The sequence below is a fragment of the Asterias amurensis genome, chromosome 20, assembly GCF_032118995.1.
Source record: "Asterias amurensis chromosome 20, ASM3211899v1".
NCBI lineage: Eukaryota > Metazoa > Echinodermata > Asteroidea > Forcipulatida > Asteriidae > Asterias > Asterias amurensis.
The window spans coordinates 12,425,820-12,445,939 of record NC_092667.1 but is presented as its reverse complement, the minus strand read 5'-3'; the positions used below and the strand labels follow the sequence as shown (position 1 = coordinate 12,445,939).

Genomic DNA, 20,120 nt, shown 5'->3' with positions numbered 1-20,120 from the left:
TCTAACAAAAAGATTTTTATTGACAGAAACTTGATTACAGAAGCAGTACAAAATGCTGTTGATAATTATACAAATATGCCCATTATCTTAAGTGCGAGTCTCACAAGGATTTAAGCAAACAAGGTACAACTTACTTTCTGGTCTCATCTGGGTAGGGGCATGAGCAGATGTTGCACGCATCCACTGCTCCGGAGGTAGCTTCACCAAAGTATCCCACTTTACAAAGCTCGCAGTTATCTCCCTCAGTATTGTGCTCACAGTTCTACACAAAACAAAAAAAATCAATCCAAGATTAATAGCATGTCTACAAAGGGCTTGAAACACCCACTGAGCCAGTGGCCAAGGTGTGGGCTACAATTTTATTTTGTCCAAGGGGCCGTTGCCACCCACTCCTAGGGCTGAAACAGGGTTACCCCCTTTACAGTCCATACAGTCCATCAATCAGTAGCCTGGCCGTTAGAGCAGTAAGCACTACCTCCCAAACTTTACGAAGCAATCATAGTTAGGTGTCTTGCTTAAGGACACAAGTGTCACAACCGGGACTTGAACCCACACTCTGCTAAACAGAAACACCAGAGCTTGAATCCAGAGCTCTTAACCGCTCGGCCATGACACGCCACAAGAGAACAAGAGAGAGAGAGAGAGAGAGAGAGAGAGAGAGAGCGTGATGTTGATGACTTACATAGCATCTTCCAGTCTCCGGGTCGCAGGTTGGTGAATGTCCATTGCAATCACATGGCTCACAGGTACCAAGGTATGGTCCGGAACCAGACCGACGGAATCCTGGACTACATTTCTGTGTAACGAAAAACAAAATTGCAGATTTACATTGAGGCTTAAAAATATGACCGCTGTATTCAGGGCCAATTTCATAAAGCTTGTAAGCATAGAAACTTGCTAAGCATAGAAAAACCTTGCTTAACAGAAACTGGTTACCAGCCGAAATTAAATCAAGTTTACATTGTTGCAACTGGTGCCCATCCATTTCTTGAATAGAAAAGAAATTTGCTGAGCATTATTTACTGCTTAACAGCTTCATGAAATTGGGCCTGGGAAGATTTCCTACGACAGTCAGGGAGATACTTCAGAATGACATTAAAAATCATAGAGAAAAGGTTTCCAAAAGCAGGGAGACTTTCGATATTTAAAAAGATTTATTCATTTTAGGGAACTTTCTGCATAATCAGGCAGATTTCTTTTTGAGTACACTTCCATGTGATGATGTTTCAGCAAATAAGATTGAATCGTTTCAGCAAATAAGATTGTATCAACTCTCCAAGATAATTTCTAAAAATACCTAAATAGTAATACAGATTCCTCAGAGACAACCATCGTACCTCACAAGACAAACCGGTGTAACCAGTTGGGCATCGGCATCGCTCCACTTTAAACGCCGGAGACCCAGTCCCATCCTTCTTAGTGACGTCCATGGCAACATTGCTGAGGCTAAATCATCAAAATTAAAACACAAAACAGTCTGTTAAACCATTTGGCACTACAAAGAAACCAATCACTGAAGCTCTTTGCTCTTGAAGGGGCTTGCTCATGAAGGGGCACAGCAACTTCTCTCTAGTAAGGTGCACTTCTATGTATAAGGAAAAAGTTAATTTGTATTGAAACCTTGCAAAGGGCACCCTGACCAAAGCACAGGGGCAATTGCTGTGGGTGCTTATTTGAGGGCTACAGCACTGAATACTCAGTACGTTCCCGAGGTCTGTGGAAAAATATCACAGGCATGTTACTCGGGAGGGATTCGAACCCACAACCCTTGCAGTTCTAGAGCAGTGTCTTACCAACTAGACTACTGGGGTTGCCCGGTAGCTAGAGGCAGTTCGAATCCTATGAATCAACTTGAAACAACAGCTCAGGAGGTTATTTGAAATGGTGGCATTTCAAACTTTTTAGTAACCCCTGAAGCAAAATATTTCAAAAAGTGTCTTCTTTGTTTACCTAGCATCGTAGATCTTATTGTAGTACTGAGCTCTGATCTGAATTGAGGAGATTCCTGCGAGGATAACCATCATGTCCTCTCGAGTCACTGTCCGAGCCGAGAAACTGTACTGGAACATATCCTGGTAGGAGACAAAAACAATAAACAGAAGCCAGTTAGGTAGAATTTGAAACTTTGCATGGCAGAAATACGATATAGAAAGGTTTACAATAACACCATGTAATGACTATCTCTAATGAGTTGGGGTGGTTCTGAAAAGAACCGTTGGTTTCAACTCGATGTTTCGACCAGTATGCTCTGATCGTCTTCTGGAGAAAGCAGTTAGTAGCCGTCTAAACGGCAAGATCCAGGATAACCAATACATAAAACAAATTGAAGTCCATTGGGTACAGTTTTCTTCAATGATATAATGGAAAGGTAGAACATTTTTTACACATACCTCGACGAGATCAACGGACATATCGAACGGACGACCATTCTGGGGACGGTCCTCATTGGTGTACATGATGGTGATGTTGTTACCCTGGAAACACAAACAGATATAGTATTAAGCAACCGGAAAGTAATAACTCGCCCTTCTTTAATTAGGTTCATCACCCTGCCTCATATTAAACGGAGCAGCTCAGCAAAAAAAATCACGGGAACCAATCAAAATAAAATATACATTGCAATATACATTACATGGTATTTTGGATGGTAACCTGTTTCTGCTTAGCAACAAAAATTATGCTTAGTAATTTTTTAACGCTAAGCAATTTTCTTATGCTAAGCATTTTTTTTTTATGCTGAGCATTTATTATGGAAAGGGACCCAATCTGATTGAGGTTCTTCTTTAATATATATCTGGGTTGCAATATGCGTCATTGACCGCCATCTTTGATGTATTTTACACGTGAAAAGTGCACAAGAGTCACGCGCAGCGAGTACACGCGTGCATTTTTCACATGTAAAATACATCAAATATGGCGGTTGATGACGCGTAGTGCAATCCATCTATAAAGTGTTGGGTGGTAGTGAAGGGGAGAAGGGGGTGGTAGAGATACTTACGCTGATGATGACTTCAGGTCTACGTAGAGGCACAGAGATAGAGTCACCTCTCTCAGGAATCCCGTTGCTCTGAACGGTAAACTCCAGCTTACCACCGTAGGAGGTCAACTGTGGAATCAAAATAAATACACTTTAATGACAAGAAAATCGTTTGAAGATAATAACTGGCTACGCTGAGTTTTTACCACTTTAAATAATTTTTCTTCTTGCATCCCCGGTGTGGGATAATAAAGTTCTTATCTTTTATAAAATAAACAATTCATTCGTCACCGTGATATGAGAAACTGATAGGAACAACCAGGTTGAAAAATCGATTACGAAGAAAAGGCAGAGGCTGGCTACAGACCTATGGTGAGAAAGAGGTTTTGACAACCTCTTACCGCTTCAATAAAAAAAAATTTCATCACAAAATTTTCTTTTCAAAAAATAAATAAAAAACCCACCTTATTTCCGAGATAGGATTCCGGCGCCTCCCAGTAGATGGCCTGGTTTGGGTCTGTTCCAGTGCCGATATCACCAATGTAGACATTGACCAGGTTACCAACCGATCTAATCACGGGAGTCTTCACGTTGGTCACGGTCCAACCTTCCATGTCAACCAACTGCAAAAGAGAAACAATACGCATCAAGGGTTTAGTGTGTTTTTATAATTGTATTGCTGTTTTTTAATTTCTTAGGTTTGTTAATGATTAATTACTTAGATTAGTTCTTTTTAGCCTTTGTTTTTTTTTCTTAAATTGTATCTATGTGAAGCGCCTTGAGCGTCTTTTAGGCGGACTGTGACGCTATATAAGTTTATTATTAAGGGTACTGCTACAAGAGGGCGACAGATTGCAAACGAGACGTGAATAATGAAAGGCTGCTACAACAAAACCTCCTTCAACAGAGATGCTACATGCATCAGTGAAAAATATCTAAAAATCTAACAGCTTGGGTGGTCTGGAAAGCGTAGTGGTATCTTTACCTGCCTTCCACCTCTAGGACCCTGGTTCACATCCAACTGGGGGCACTACGTGGATTGGGTTTTCAGTCCCTACCTGACTGCGTGGGTTTTCCCTGGAACAATTCTCTGAGGCTTCCCCCCCCCCCCTACATCTAAAACTTAAAATAATGAAGGTATGAATAACTTCAAGATAATAAAGGTAGAAAGCTTCCCTTAAAATATTACTTAACTGAGGTGCTGTACTTTGTGGGAAATAAGTAAAATCATTTCAAGAAAATGAATTTTGTCTCGGCGAGATGAAAATTATCTTAGCATGTACAACTGATGTAGGCGACTCTCCTGAAAAGATTGCTCTGTGAATTCCCTTTTTCCTTCCAAAAAACTTGACGACTAATGAAGCTGAAACTTCTACAGGTGAATTATATTACATACATCTTCATTCACAGTGAGTTAAGTTTTCATGTCATAGCCAAAAACTTGATCTGCAATCGCTATCAAAACCTTTTTAAGGGAAGGTACACCTTTGGGAATTGTCAAAGACCAGTCTTCTCACTTGGTGTATCCCATCATAAGCATAAAATAACAAGCCTGTGAAAATTTGGGCTCAATCGGTCATCGAAGTTGCGAGCAAATGATGAAAGAAAAAACACCCTTGTTGGACGAATGTGTGTGCTTTCAGACAGGAATAAGAGACTAGTGAGAAATTACCTCTTTCTCAAAAACTACGTTACCTCAGAGGGAGTTGTTTCCCACAATGTTTTATACTATCAACAGCTCTCCAATGCTCGTTACCAAATCAGTTTTTAAGTTAATATTTGTTTTGAGTAACTACCAAACGTGTACCTCCCCTTTAAGAGAAATTGAAGTCTTACCCTATCATACGGTCTTCCGTAGCTTCTACAATCTGTTGAATGTCCGAAGCAGAAGCAATTGATACACCCTTTAGTGTTGCTCGGCTGTAGGTAGAAGGTTCCCTCCTTGCATTGGTTACACTGCTCACCAGCCACGTTTTCCTATTAATAATAACAACAATTATTATATAGTGCATTTCACAATAACCTTATCAATGCGCTTTACATTAGTGCCCTGGGCCCATCTTCATAGAGCTGCTAAGCACGAAAATTTGCTTAGCATGAAATTTCTTCCTTGATAAAAACAGGATTACCAACCAAATTTCCATTTGTTGCATATTGCTTGAATACTGGTAACTCAGCTGTTGTTTGCTTATCCTGAAAATCACGTGGAAATCAGGTTGGTAATCCTGTTTTTATAAAGGAAGAAATTTCACGCTTAGCAAATTTGTGTGCTTAGCAGCTCTATGAAATTGGGCCCTGGTCATAGGGCCAATAACATCCCCCCTTTTTTTTATGTTCTTAGCTCCCTGGGGAGTACATGGAGGGAAAAGAGTTGATCTATGTATAGACCCATTGCACAACTTGCAGAGCACTTGCCTGCGCTCTCCTGTCAGCCAATTTAGGGGTCAATCATACACCTGTTTTTTAAGTATTTTTGTTTACTTTAGGGCTACATGGTTACTTCTAAAAAACATACCTGTAAAGTGAACTCTCGGATATGACGTACATGTAATGATTCTATATTTACATTCAGCGAATATTAATGAGGGTTAAAGGTCAATCTTACCTTGCATTCACACTCTGCAGTGTCCTGGTTGCAGATGCCTGGTTCCGTACCGCTAGTATCACAATAGCAGGATTCACAGAAGGGATACCGGTGATGACCTGGTTCACACTGGTCACACTTGCGACCTCCAACATTTGGTTTACACCTGGATAATATAAAAAAAATGATCATTCTCAAAGAACGGTCCATCCACAATAACATAATTGTTTTATTGTATGCCTGTTCAAGCCAAGTACGTCTTTCTAGGGCTCAAAATTAACACTGTACCACAGGCCCGAGGTCACTGACTATAGCATTGGGCCAGTAATCGCTTGACAGGACAAGCCCAGTGGTCTTTATGTTTTTCAATCAAGTAAAAATAGGCTACATCATTCAAGTAGCTTTGCGAAAAAAACAATTGTCTATGAGTCTGACAAATATGTGTCAACTTTGTTGAGTACTGAAGTACACTTACTCAAAACACAAATGAAATAGATTTTTCTTTGTGTTTGACCGTCTCATTTTGATTCTGGTCTTGGCAAAATATATTCTAGTCCAGTAAAAATGTTGAGCTACAAGCCGAGTCAAGCCGAGTCCTGCTTTTAATGTTGGACTTTTGTCACCCAAATCACCACTGGCACCAAGCCTTCCAAAACCATGCACTAGATTTCTCAGTCATGAAACAACCGGGCAAGTACTGGGCTGGATTTCACAAAGAGTTAGGACCAGTCTTATCTCAAGTTAGGACAAGCAGTTACTCGTCCTAGCTTAGGGCTATCCAGGCAATTTGTTTATCTCCTAGGACTAGTCCCAAGTTAAGACTAGTCCTAACTCTTTGTGAAATCGACCCCTGGACTTATGCAGGAGACTTCTCAGTCATGAAACACCACAACTAGACGTAGAATTGGAAAAACATGAGACTCAAGAACTAAGATTGAATCCAAAGCTTACCCGCACTGGCCAGTCACCTCATGACAGTTGTAGTCTCCACCGACGATACCACGGCCATTACAGTCGCATTCCTACAGATCCACAAACATCAAAATACAAGCTTTTAAGGAACTTTCTTGGGTATTCAATCACAGTTTTTTCTGATCTAAAGTAGGAAGGGTATCATGCCTGCTTTAAAGGCACAGGGGTGGATTTCACAAAGGTAGTCCTAACTTAGGACTAGTCCTAGGCAATGCTAAGAGATAGGACCAGTCCTAAGTTAGGATGAGTTACTGGTCCTAACTTAGGACTAGTCCTATCTCTTAGCATTGCCTGGGACCAGTCCTAAGTTAGGACTACCTTTGTGAAATCCACCCCAGGACACTATTGGTAATTACTCAAAATAATTGTTAGCATAAGAACTTACTGGTAACCAGCAATTGAGAGCTGTTGATAGTATGAAACATTGTGAGAAACAACTCCCACTGAAGTGACGTAGTTTTTGAGACAGAGACAGTTTCACAGAATCAAATGTTTGAAGACTTCAGGCCCAAAGCTTTTTTTTGGCATGTGAAAGCACACAAACTTGTGCAACAGAGGTGTATTCTGTCATTATACTGTTGCAACGTTGATGACTAATTGAGTCAAAATTTTTATAGATTTGTTATTTTATGCATACATGTATGTTGAGATACACCACGTCACAATACTGTTCTTTGACAATATTGCCAAAGGTGTCCAGTGCCTTTATGAATACAGGGGTGGATTTCACAAAGAGTTAGGACTAGTCTTATCTCGAGTTAGGACGAGTTACTAGTCCTAACTTTAGGACTAGCCGTATACGTTTTTGATATCTCTTAGGACTAAGTTAGGACTAGTCCTAACTCTTTGTGAAATCGACCCCAGAAGTGAGTTAGACTTACGGCACATCCAACAAGCGGGTCATAGCCAAAGGTATTTTCCTGACAGCGATCGCAAGTATCACCGACGACGTTGTTGGGGCAGATGCACTCTCCTGTCACTTCATTACATACACCTGATCTGCAACTACACCCTGTAGTAAGTGGGGGGGGGGGGGGGTGGGTGACAACAATAAATAAATGGATGAGGGTGAGGGAAATAGTCCACCTGCACGTATGATCGGAGAAGGGGCAACTCTTGAGGGAGAAAGTCAAAGTTAAACAGGAGCCAATTTCATTGAGCAGTTTAAGCAGAAAATATCGCTTAACAATTTTCTGCTAAGCAGAAATGACCAGTTTACCAGTCACAATATGTACATGTGACATGGTAGTTTGGCTGGTAACCTTATTCTGGTAACCGTAATTATGTTGCTCTCAGCTATTTTTTTCTGCTTTTCTATGAAATTGGGCGGAGGTGGTAACTTGAGGTTAGCCTGGAGATTTTCTAGGGTTTTAAAGATTTTTTATTTTATTTTTTATTTTTTAACCAATGTATCCAGATTAAGTCTGAAAGGGGAAAAAAACTCATCCTCCGTAGTGTAACTTTAACCATCAATAATCATTACTACTGTTATTGTTATTATTACAGAGAGGGACCAGACTTACTGTAACAGTTAGGGAAGTCATAGTAGCCGATCTTGCAGCGGTCGCAGCGGCGTCCGGCGATGTTATTCTGGCACTGACACTGACCACCGAGGGCATCACAGTTGAAGCTCAGCGAGCCCTGACGATTGCACTCACAGGGGAGGGCGCCGTTGTTGTAGTCAGCCGACAGCGAGAAAGTGGCTTGTCGACAGAATCCAGTACCATCGGGACTAGAAGTGAAAACACAGTGGATTGTTGCATAAGAAATAATAGGCATTTATGCTAAACAGCTGTATCAAAGCACCATCCAAGGTATACATGTACAAACAATCCCATTAAACATATTCAACTCCTTTGGAGTATGCGGCTCCAGATAATAATAAATAAATAATAATAAGAGACATTTATATAGCCCCCTTACACGATGTGCCACAGCGCTTTACAAGAAACTAAACAATAAGCAAATAAATAATGCACTGATAATGGTAAACAGTCAAAGCAATCAATCATTGAACAGGAAAGTTTGAGATGTTTCTTGAAAACTGCAAGTGACTCGGCAGAATGAATGTGATGAGGGAGACATTTCCAAAGGCGCGGAGCATGTGCGTAAAAAAAGCACGATCCCCAGCAGCGGAATGCACCTTTGAAACTACCAAGAGTGTATTGTCTGAACCAGAGCGAAGGCCAGGTCTTCCAGATTGGTAAATCTTGATGAGACTGGTGAGATATGTAGAAGCGGTAATTCACATCAATGTGTGGAATCAATCTGTATGGTTGTTTGGGTTGGGGGGGGGTGGGGTTGGGGGGTCGGGTGTTTAGTTTCTCATGCAGATATGTCATAACCCTCAGAGCCTGATATTAATTTTGAAAAAGCCTTTGGAGTGCCACAGCAGCCCAGAGAGTTGAGAAAGATTAAAGAAATGTTACTGCTGCGATATCAGGGGCACAAATGTAAACGGCTATGATACGGTTATTGTAAAATGTCCACATACGAACTAGTTATTATTATTATTACCTGATGTAGAAGTTATTCCCGCCACATTTACGGATGAATTCGCCTGCTCTGTCTTGAGGCTCTTCCTCCAGGATGTCTGTGGTGTAGACGTCTTCTGGAACTGCGATCACGTAGTCCTAAAGTTGGAACAAAAGACACTGTCACTAACAGCAACCGATTTCATAAAGCTGTTTAGCAGAAAACGCTGCTAAAGTTATTTCTGCTTAGCAAATTGTACATGTGACAAGGTATTCTGGTTGTTGACCTTATTCTGGTTAGCATAATTTTGTTTTGCTTAGCATAATTTTGCACTTGGACCTGGAAGCTAGTCTGTTTACAATCCGTCAAATCACACATTACAATGTTTTTATGTCTCATTAGACATTGAACACAAAAAAAACTCTAGAGAAAATCTTGTCTGGACAATAAACCAGTTTCTTGACTGCTCTTCATGAACATTTTTATAATTGCAAGAATGACTCACAATCCAGATTTCTCCTTCACTTCCATCAATCACGGATATGTAGTATCCCTGACCATTGCCTGTAAGGTCAAAGGTTGAACTCCCATCGGCCAAGTCAACAACAGCTCTACATCCTGACACATGAGGGCAGTATCCGGCTTGGAAGGTTCCTACAAAAATAAAAAGATTAAAAGTGACTGGTTAAAGACACTGGAAACTTTTGGTAATTGTCAAAGACCAGTCTTCTCACTTGGTGTATCTCAACATATGCATAAAATAACAAACCTGTGAAAATTTGAACTCAATTGGTCGTCAAAGTTACAAGAGAATAATGGAAGAAAAAACACCCTTGTTGCACAAGTTGTGTGCTTTCAGATGCTTGAATTCGAGACCTCAAAATCTAATTAAAATAGTTCGGTGAGAATTACTTCTTTCTCGAAAACTACGTTACTTCAGAGGAAGCCATTTCTCACAATGTTTTATACATGTACTATCAACAGCTCTCCATTTACCAAGTAAGTTTTTATGCTGACAATTATTTTGTGTAATTTCCAATAGTTTCCACTGCCTTTAAGAGACGGACAGAAGAGTGCTTCATTCGGATGAACCTTGGAAGCAAGGGTTGTGGTGATGAAAGTTTTTGAGCTGTGGTGTATAAAAACTTGTTGTTTTGATCGCTATGCTCTGATCATAATTTTGTTAGTTCGTTCCTGAAGACCATTTAAGGGAAGGTAAAGGTTTGATAATCACTCTTAAAATTAATGACAATAAAAACCTTTGGTTAGACGCCTACAGCCGCTTTCGATAGAATAAACAATTTTGAGAAACATGTCACTTTGAAGTAATGTGGTTATGTCAAAAGATAACAATTGTTATGCCCTCCAAATTGAATCTGAGAAGCGTTACTCTCAGATTATGATTTCCATTTAGTGGTTATTCTTCGTGTGTGGACATATTGGCTCCAGATTTTCAACGATATGACATTAGAGTCGTGAAGATTCCAAGTTAACAAGGACATGACAGCACGCTTACCCTCTCCTTCAAATTCACCAAGAACGTTGAAGTTCACACCCACAGTAGCACCGCCGGGTTGGAAGTAATGAACGACGTAAACATAGCGACCTGTTAGCGGCTCAACGTCGTCATAGTTAACAGAGGACTGAGGAAAAAACAAACAAAAACATTCCATAAACTCTAACCTGGCTAGTTACGGGGACAGGGCTTACTCCAACAAAGCACCAAGACTCTGGAGCTCACTTCCGGAATACCTCAGACAAATACACAACATCACTCTCTTCCAGCAGAAACTCAAAAACACACTTGTTCTTGCTTGCTTTCCCAACATCTTGACAAAACTTGACCGACGCCTTTGAATGTTTCTCTTTTTCAGTAAAGTGCGGCTTAAGCAGTGGGAGTGTCGTGGCCGAGCGGTTAAGAGCACCGAATTCAAACTCTGGTGTTTCTGATCAGCAGAGTGTGGGTTCGATTCCCCAGCCAGGACACTTGTGTCCTTAAGCAAGACACATAACCATTGCTTCGTCCTCTGGATGGGACGTAAAGCCGTTGGTCCCATGTGTTGTGTAAAACGAATGTAAAAGAACCCAGTGCACTTATCGAAAAGAGAAGGGGTTCGCCCCAGTGTTCCTGGCTGAATAGGCAGCATATTGCGCCACAGCACCTTGTAAACCATTACATGGTGCTTCAGGATTAGGTCTTACATCTCAAAAATTCACCCCACTCCTTGCAGTAATAATACCTGGCGCTTTGTATCCTTTGGCAAAAGGCGCGTTATAAATACGGTCATTATTATTATTATTATATATGCTGCAGTTTATTTATTATTATCTTACCGATCCGCTGCCATCCGTGGTGATGTAATGCAAGGTGATGTCTTGGTCCAGGATATTAGGAGGTAGAGGCGCAGAGTCGTCGATATCGGACTTGTCAATCCAGACAGCGTGAGGGGGAATCGGATAAGTAGATCCGTGACACCTGTAGATGGGAAAATAGCAACTCAACGTTATCAAAGAATATAATAGATGTTAAATTTGCATCGGGGATAAAGAATTTAATTTTTTTTTTTTTTTTTTTTACCCATACATCGATTGTGTGTTAGCACTGTATACTCAGTACTTCCCCCGAGTCCTGTGAAAAAATATCACAGGCATGTTACTTGGGTGGGATTCGAACCCATGACCCTTGCTATGCTAGAGCAGTGTCTTACCAACTAGACTACCGAGGTTTTCCCTGCAGCTAGAGGCAGTTCGAATCCTATGTTTTGGCAGCGGGTACCGCAACGATAAAGAATATTTTTTTTTTGGGGGGGGGGGTTTACCCATACACCGATGTGTGTTAGCACTGTATACTCAGTACATGTACTTTCCCGAATATTTCAAAGAATATTTAAGTTTTAGACCTTTTTAATTTGGCGTTTCTCTCAACTGATACTGTAGGGGAATGTTGTATTCTTAGTACTTTCTGAGTCTGAACTGTTTTGACACTGTCACCACATATCATATTGCAGGCTGGTATTTTCTAGCCTTTAAAACCACAGTGGATGATATTGACTGGTCAGACAGTAGGAGGGTTGACTTTCAGGTTCTACTTTTTTATTTTTATGCAAGTCGCCTAAAACACAAGGTCTGAAGACCACTTCAAGGTGTGGGCTACAAACAGCTTTTTCATCCAAGGGGCCGTTGCCACCTACTCCTGGGGCTGCAACAGGGTTATTTCCTTTACAGTCAGTATACGGATGTAGGCTTGGGTTTATGCATTCATCACATGATGCCATATTGCAGGCTGGCATAGTTTATATAGCCTTCAAAACCACGGTGGATGATATTGATTGGTCAGACAGTAAGAGGGTTAAAGACAGAGTGTAACTTAAGGTCACTTACTGTCCATCGGCTGTGCGGACACACTGAAGGGCTGGAGTAACAATGTCATATGACCACCTGCTCGCAGGAATAGCAATAACTTGACTCTGAAGAAAAAAAGAATAAATTCTAAATTATATCCCAACTCTTTTACGCTACCACTACAAATTAGTTCAAGATCATCAAAGACTGCAAAAATCACCCACGAATATTTCAATACAAACAAAAGTGAATTTCAACCAGACAGGGCCCAACTTCAGAAATTGATGCATAACAATTGTTTTCTAAGCTGAAATGATCAGGTTACCTGTCACAAATTGTACATGTGGAATGGTAGTTTGGCTGGTAACCTTACTCTGGTAAGCAAACTTTTGTTGCGCTTAGCTACTTGTGCTTAAGCAGCTCTATGACACATTGGATCAGGCATACCTGTATAGACGATGTGACCTATGTTTACATTCAAACCGCCCTCTGTTGACTAAACACTGTATACGTCATGTTTCGCCGGGCAAAAAGACGCCGCGTAGTCATGGTAAGATTGCATACACTTTCTAGCTGGCTGCCAAAACACAAAGGTTTTGCCCAGCGGTATGTGCGCGAATCATTTTATGGTTTTCGAGTGACGTCAGAGGTCACATCGCCTATAACCATAGTCCAAAAGTGTGGGTGTTGATTTACTGAATGGTGTTGGATCTGAATAAACCTATTTTTAAAAAAAACAAGGATGTTTTGCTGTTGTTTGTTGGTTGTTTTTTTCTTTCTTGTCGATGTAGACAGACTTACGATTCCAATGAGGTCAGGGCTACCATCTAGGGTGATCCTGACGTATGGATTCTGGCTGTCGATGTTAAACACCATCGGCATACCATCGGCATCAACAATCACTGCACGACACCTGCAAGATGAAAATAGTGTTAATCATGACTTCAAACTCACTCTAGAAGACACTGGTAATTACTGGGTGGAAAATTATTAGTTTCAATCGAAAGGTTGATTGATTTTTAAGTTCGTAACAATACCAAACAGGATTTGAAACTTTGCATGGTGGAAGTTTAACTAAGAGAGGTTTGTGGAAACACCTTGTGAAAATCTCTAGTGCTGGTTCTAAAAAGAACCAGTGGTTAAAGACTCAACATTTCAATTAGTATGCTCCGGTTGTATTTAGGATAATACGTTCAGAGAAATATTTCAATCTTAAATACTTTGAAAAAATACTTTCATAGTTGATAAAATAGCATTTAAGGAATTACTTTCAAAAGTTGGTAAAATAGAATTTGAAGAAATGCTTTTAAAATTGAGAAAAACGCATTTAAAAAAATGGTTTTTTTTTACATTTGAGAAAATCAAATACTTGAAGAAAAAAATAACTTCCAAAAAAAGTCAATCAATAACAACTTTAAATTTTTATTTTGATTGCTGCTATAGCAATACAAATTGTCTACGATCATGCACAAAATCCCTGACATAACCAGGCATGCAACTGCCCGTTGAAAAAAAAAAAGAGGAACATTTTAAAAGGCACAAGGCAAGTGCGGAGCGAGGCAGCCGAAACGCCACGGGACATGACACCCACAATGGTACCCTAGAAAATGTTGAGGTTTCTAGCATGTACTAGGCTTATTTTACATGATTGTAGTTGTACACTGTTTATGCCAGGCATATATTAAGGTAAAACAAAAACGCGGAAACGCGGAAGAGTTGCATGCCTGTATAACAAGGATCACCTCTCAGTTGATGACATTTTCACTAGGAAAAAAAATTATTTTACTGGATATGAAATAATAACTTACAGGAAAGAGCAATCAAAGAAGTTGATGTAACCTCGCTGAGTCCCTCCTGAAACAGATACCTCAAAACTACCGGTCTGGACTCCCGGCCCACCACCAAAGTATTCAGTGACAAAGATATATTCACCAGCCTCTGTGATTGGTACATTCAAGAGAAGGTTCTTCTGTAAGTGGGTAGAAGGAAAAAGAGTCCAATTATCAATCAAGTAGGATTTGAAACTTTGTATGGTGGCAGTATGAGAGGTTTGCGGCTAGAGTTTTTATTACTTACATGTTGTGAATCTATGACAGCGAGGTCACTGACTCCGATTTCAATCAGCATGTCCTGATCCAAGAATTGTGTGGCGGGAACATTGGTTCCGTCAATCTCGTAGTAGCCATAGACACCACGGACAACGTAGAAATAATCCTCAATGGGGTACGTGTAGTAATTACATCTGTAAGAAGTCAAGGAAAACCAATTCTCAAAAGGGAAAATCTGTATGAGACAGTCAGATGCTAACGATCTTGTATGATTATGTTTTGAGTAAGTAGAGTCTCTCCTGAGCCAATATGGCTCATCAGGTCGGTGTTTATCTCCGGTCTCCTTGGCATTAAACGACTGAGAATATTTCTATTCCCCCTGGACAGGATGCCAGTTCATCACAGGTTACTCTCCCTAGCCCCGGAACACTGCTTAGCCATTTTCTGCTAAGCAGATACGAGCAGGAAAGCAGTCACAAACTGTACACATGACATGGTAGTTTGGCTGGCAACCTTATTCTTGTAAGCATAATTATATTGTGCTTAGCTACTTCTTGTGCATAAGCAGTTCTTTGAAATTGGGCCCCGGCTTTAACAAGTATCAAAACAGAAGAAGTACTTGTACATAAGGGTTAGGAGACGAGTCTTGTGCATTGCTCACCTTTCTTGGGGTACTCCAAAAATGCAAGGTTCGGACACTTTCTGTTGCAAGATCGTGGCCTCGTAGTAGGCCGAGGGGATCAGAACAAGGTAATCCTATCAACAAAAAGGAGGAGGAGAGGGGTGAATATTGACATTTAAATAATACTGCAACTGCATTTGGAAGATTGGAAATATTCAAAATCTTAATTAATGTTTTGAAGTTAAGTTAATCAGTAAGGTAAGAAAAGTTTTTAAACTTTCAAATGCAGAGAATAAATTGAAAATAGAATTAGTGATCAACAAATCTCAATGATAGAAATGATAAGCTCCTACCAGTAGGACTCCCTCTGGAGCCTCGATGGTGACAGTCCAGACGCCAGGGTTGAGTACAAAGGGGCTGATGACTCCACCCCCTTCAACAGTGACGAGCTGAGGACTTCTACCGGGTGTGAACAAGATGCTGCTGGATTGCTCCGAACCTAGAGACCGCATTGAAAAGAAACAACTTAGGATTGTAGGCATTGCAAGGTGGCTCCGAACCTAGACCCCATTGAAAAGAAACAACTTAGGATTGTAGGCATTGCAAGGTGGACCGTCATAAGTGTGACCCCGAACTAAACCCTGGGCCCAATTTCACAATTTCATATAGCATGAAATTTCTTCCATGATAAAAACAGGACTACCAACCAAATTTCCACGTGATTTTCCGGAGAAGCAAACAACAGCTGAATACCAGTAACAAGCAACATGCAACAAGTGAAAATTACTATGGTAGTTCTGTTTTTTATCAAGGAAGAAATTTCATGCTAAGCAAATTTGTGTGCTTAGCAGCTCTAAACAAACACGAGACTACAATCAACATGGCTGAAAATACTAAGACAAGACATTTGCAAATGACCTGTAAAAAGGGATCGGTCTAGGTTGGCAGCATAAGCCCCTATCACATTGTATCCAATGTTCTCGAGGAATACAGCCCCGCGGAGGCCCCAGGAGTTTTCTACCTCAGCGCACTTTCACACTGTCCCCGTCTGGTTCCCTACTCCACAGGGTTCATGCTGCACACTTCAAGAATACCCCGGGGTTTTACTGCATACCCCTGACTCCAGAGCAGTGGTGGCTATATGCCCATGTGCCAGGGATCCATCAGGGGTGAAGCAATCCAAGTGTGAAAGGGCCAGAAGTTATTCCCAGGGTTGCCCCCGGGGAATAGATTAGAGAGGCCGTCTTTAACTAACCTTCAATTCCCTCAACACCACCCCCAGGATACCGGCGGCTTTACACTCAATGAACATTTACAAAAGGGTTGCATAAATCATAAATATGCCAGGTCACACTCTGGTCGAAGTACTCATTAAACCCCAGTCCCTTAAAAGTATCTCCAGAAAAGGTACCAGTAATTGGTCCTGCCAGGTTGAATAGAACTCATGAACATTATTCTGACATAGTGAAGCTATTTGAACTGACCCGAAGATAATGAGCTCATTAAAGTGGTGTAAGGCAAACCGCCGGGATCCTGGGGGTCTTGGCGGATATTGGAGGTTAGACAAAGAGGGCTTCCCTTAGTGTGAACAGGGATCATGCTCAGTGTGACTCAACTTACCGAGGGAAGGATCTGATGGTGTAACGGTAATGGTCCCTCTGACGCTAGACTCTCCGCGATAGACGTAGTGTAAGACCAGATGGTACAAACTGGGTGATGTTACCTCAATTTGTATGATCACAACGGGCTGGGGGGGGGGAAGAGGGTATTCTTGAAATAATGAAATGGTTCCATAAAATAAATATTTCACAACTATTGCTCTTAAACAAGGCCATGACCCAGTCAAACAGCTTGAGCTACAGCTATTGGCTTTTGAATGCAGTGATAATGTTGACAAACTGGTCTTTTCAGCCACTGGTTGTAGTCACTACTTCAGCTGTCAATACAAAGCCATGACTAAACCAAGAAACTTGAATTACAGTTCTGGTCAGTGGCTGCAGTAACAATGTTGAAGAACTGTGTCCAATTTCATGTCTCTGCTTAGCGCGAATTCTGCTCTTACAATCACCATTCTCCACTTACTGTATATAAAGCGCTAAATTTCTGCGCCAGATGTGTAATGCCCTGCTAACCTGTGAAATATGCTTGAAGTAAACACAGAATTCCCTGCTCCTTAAGCGCAATTATCTGCTTCGGTAAGCAGAGCCATGAAAATCGGCTACGGTCTTTTCACCCACTGGCCGTTGCCACTACCAAAGGCGTCAATTTAGAAAGGGTATCAAGTAGAATTTAACACGGTAGTCTGGTTACCTGAATGGCAGACATGACTGCATAAGCAAGGTAGGAGAAGCCAGGGAACTCGTTCTCATCGAAGCCAACTCTGAGACGACCATTAGCGGGTGTGGTACCTCCCTCAATCTCAAAGCGATGCTGGAAAAGGTCTGGGAAGTAATGGGTCGGAAGGGGTCTACAAAGAAAGAACAAAATGTCATAATAATTTTTATTTCACTTTAACCATAGAATAGAAGTTGTAGATTTCCGATTTGATTTAAGACACTTTGTGTGGTGCTGCCATTTGAGCTGTTAGGCAAATTTGAGCATTTATTTCATACTTACTCATTACACATGATGCCAGTAACTCGTGGTTTACAGACACACTGACCGGTCGTCTTATCACAAGCACCATGGCTACTTCCACCAACATCACAACCACAATCTGAGAAAAATAGAAAAATAACAATCTTACCAAGAAGTCCTTTAGGAATGGATCAAATATACTATGATTGCTTTGAGCGACATAAAAATTTCTTTTTCTTTTTCGTGAGGGTATTCCATCACAAAGCCATTGAAGCTTAAAGGAACATTACAGAATTGGTTTTTGCTTATTAAACAGTTGCTGGCAGTGTAATCACTTTATGTAATCCATCATATACATAAACTGACAAACCTGTAGAAGTTTGAGATCGATCGGCCATCTGGGTCACGAGAAAATAGTGCCAAAACATAAATGAATTACATGTAAACGCTCACTGAGCGATAAACTCCAAACGGGAAATTAGTTTTATTGACTTCCCATCAAATATGAGATTTCAGACAAAAATATTTCAAGGGATGTTTCTTACTATCATCATCATTAGACTGTGTAAGTTTTATGTAAATCTGTGATCTTCACGATTTTTGTTCTTACCAATTCTGTAACGTTCCTTTAACAATCCAAACTGCTCAAAACTCTTCTAGAAAAGTTGTCTTGATTTTGTAGGATATAGCGAGCTGCAGGCCTAAACAACAAATGGATTTTCCCCCCAAATTTGAGCCCTGTAAGGTTTCATCCCTGCAACCCAAATTCTGTGGAATCATATTTGCTATTACGAAAAGACCTTACCTCGGCAACCAAGTGGGTCTTCAGCCATCAAACCAAAAGTACCGTCTCTACACTCGGCACAAGTACGTCCAGCAACTAGCGCCTTACAAAGACACTGACCAATTAACTGTAAACAAACAAAAAAGTGTAAACAAATCAGTATACTTTCAAAGGCAACTTTGGATGTGCCTACTGGGTTGCAGTCACACCTCTGGCACCCATCTGGGTTGCTACCCCAAGTTTACACTACACCCACATAATACTTACCATGTCACATTCACCCATCCCGTTGATTGTACCCGCTGGGTTGCAGTCACACCTCTCGCACCCATCTGGGTTGCTACCCCCAGTTTACACTACATCACACATAATACTTACCATGTCACATTCACTCATCTCGTTGATTGTACCCGGTGGATTGCAGTCACACCTCTCGCACCCATCTCGGTTCCTACCCCAAGTTTACACTACACCCAGTTAATACTTACCATGTCACATTCAACCATCCCATTGATTGTACCCGGTGGATTGCAGTCACACCTCTTGCACCCATATGGGTTCCTACCCCAAGTTAATTAACCACCCACTTAACACTTACCATGTCACATACACCCATCCCGTTAACTGTACCCACTGGCACCCATCTAGGTTGCTACCCCCAGTTTACACTACACCCACATAATACTTACCATGTCACATTCACCCATCCCGTTGATTGTACCCGCTGGGTTGCAGTCACACCTCTCGCACCCATCTGGGTTGCTGATTTGTAGGTTCCAGAAGGTTGGCTCACAGGTGTCGCAGGTGCGTCCTTGGACATTGTCCTTACACAGGCAGGCTCCCTAGAGAGGAAATGCCATACGAATGAGTAAGTCAATAAAATGACAATACGCATTAAACTTAGGGCCTTGTCACACAAGGCACCTTGAAGGCAACCAACTGCAGCACATCATCAGGAGCACTTTGGTAGCACATGCATACATTCAAATGTGACTGGAGATTGCCTGGAACTGGTTGCCTGTGAATTGCCTCATGTGATATGACCCCTAGACACAACAGCATGGTATCAACTCAAGATCGAGTCAGAAATAACTGCTTTTTCTTATCACCATGAGGACATCAGAACGTTCAAATTCAACAACAAAAATTCTACAAGATCTTATTCCAGTATCACGTACAATACTTACACCCACAAACGAACACAGCATTAGAATCTACTTCTCCTCAATCGAAACTCTCACATCATTGGTCATGCCTTGAGCTGACAATGCTCTTACAACTACTAAAACTAGGCGTTGAACTTCACTCTTGAAGGGGGCACAGCAATTTATCTCTAGTAAGGGGCACTTCTATGGAATTTTGCAAGAGGCACCACAGGTAAAGCACAGGGCACCGAGGCAATTGATGTGGGTGTCAAACAAACAAAATACAGCAGCAACTAAGTTTCAGTTACAACCCTAGGCCAAATTTCATAGAGCTGCTTAAGCAAAAAATTTGCTTAAGCACGAAAATAGCTTGCTTATTTTACACATGTTACTGGCAAAACTCTCATGCCATGTACATTGCTTGTGACTTATATTTAGCTGTTGTTTACTTAGCATAACAAATGAGTGGAGTCTTAGCCGGTAATCTGATTTTACAAAGCAAAGATTTTTTTGCTTAAGCAAATTTTTATGCTTAAGCAGCTCTATGAAATTGGGCCCAGGCATGTCTGGGCTAAGCTTCGTCTGGGCATTTAT

The 20,120-nt window shown here is 41.1% G+C and overlaps 1 protein-coding gene across 3 annotated transcripts in view; it reads right to left on the bottom strand.

Moving 5' to 3' along the window:
* LOC139952740 (laminin subunit alpha-like) overlaps positions 1-20,120 on the bottom strand; it is a 71,473-nt gene that overhangs the window by 33,525 nt on the left and 17,828 nt on the right. For 2 of the 3 annotated variants that reach the window (XM_071951949.1, XM_071951950.1), the window contains 27 exons: positions 19,071-19,223; positions 18,403-18,508; positions 17,637-17,736; positions 17,331-17,487; positions 16,641-16,767; positions 15,374-15,519; positions 15,060-15,154; positions 14,427-14,592; positions 14,159-14,319; positions 13,152-13,263; positions 12,390-12,475; positions 11,343-11,484; positions 10,525-10,651; positions 9,514-9,662; positions 9,051-9,166; positions 8,057-8,265; positions 7,415-7,545; positions 6,513-6,583; positions 5,583-5,727; positions 4,814-4,954; positions 3,442-3,600; positions 2,999-3,106; positions 2,391-2,474; positions 1,951-2,072; positions 1,338-1,446; positions 683-796; positions 135-262 (listed from right to left, as the gene is read on the bottom strand). In XM_071951949.1, the coding sequence (XP_071808050.1) occupies positions 135-262; positions 683-796; positions 1,338-1,446; positions 1,951-2,072; positions 2,391-2,474; positions 2,999-3,106; positions 3,442-3,600; positions 4,814-4,954; positions 5,583-5,727; positions 6,513-6,583; positions 7,415-7,545; positions 8,057-8,265; positions 9,051-9,166; positions 9,514-9,662; positions 10,525-10,651; positions 11,343-11,484; positions 12,390-12,475; positions 13,152-13,263; positions 14,159-14,319; positions 14,427-14,592; positions 15,060-15,154; positions 15,374-15,519; positions 16,641-16,767; positions 17,331-17,487; positions 17,637-17,736; positions 18,403-18,508; positions 19,071-19,223 (3,464 nt within the window). Of the gene's footprint in view, positions 1-134; positions 263-682; positions 797-1,337; positions 1,447-1,950; positions 2,073-2,390; positions 2,475-2,998; positions 3,107-3,441; positions 3,601-4,813; positions 4,955-5,582; positions 5,728-6,512; positions 6,584-7,414; positions 7,546-8,056; positions 8,266-9,050; positions 9,167-9,513; positions 9,663-10,524; positions 10,652-11,342; positions 11,485-12,389; positions 12,476-13,151; positions 13,264-14,158; positions 14,320-14,426; positions 14,593-15,059; positions 15,155-15,373; positions 15,520-16,640; positions 16,768-17,330; positions 17,488-17,636; positions 17,737-18,402; positions 18,509-18,648; positions 18,718-19,070; positions 19,224-20,120 lie in introns of those variants that run through there. The other variant, XM_071951951.1, reaches the window with a different exon arrangement.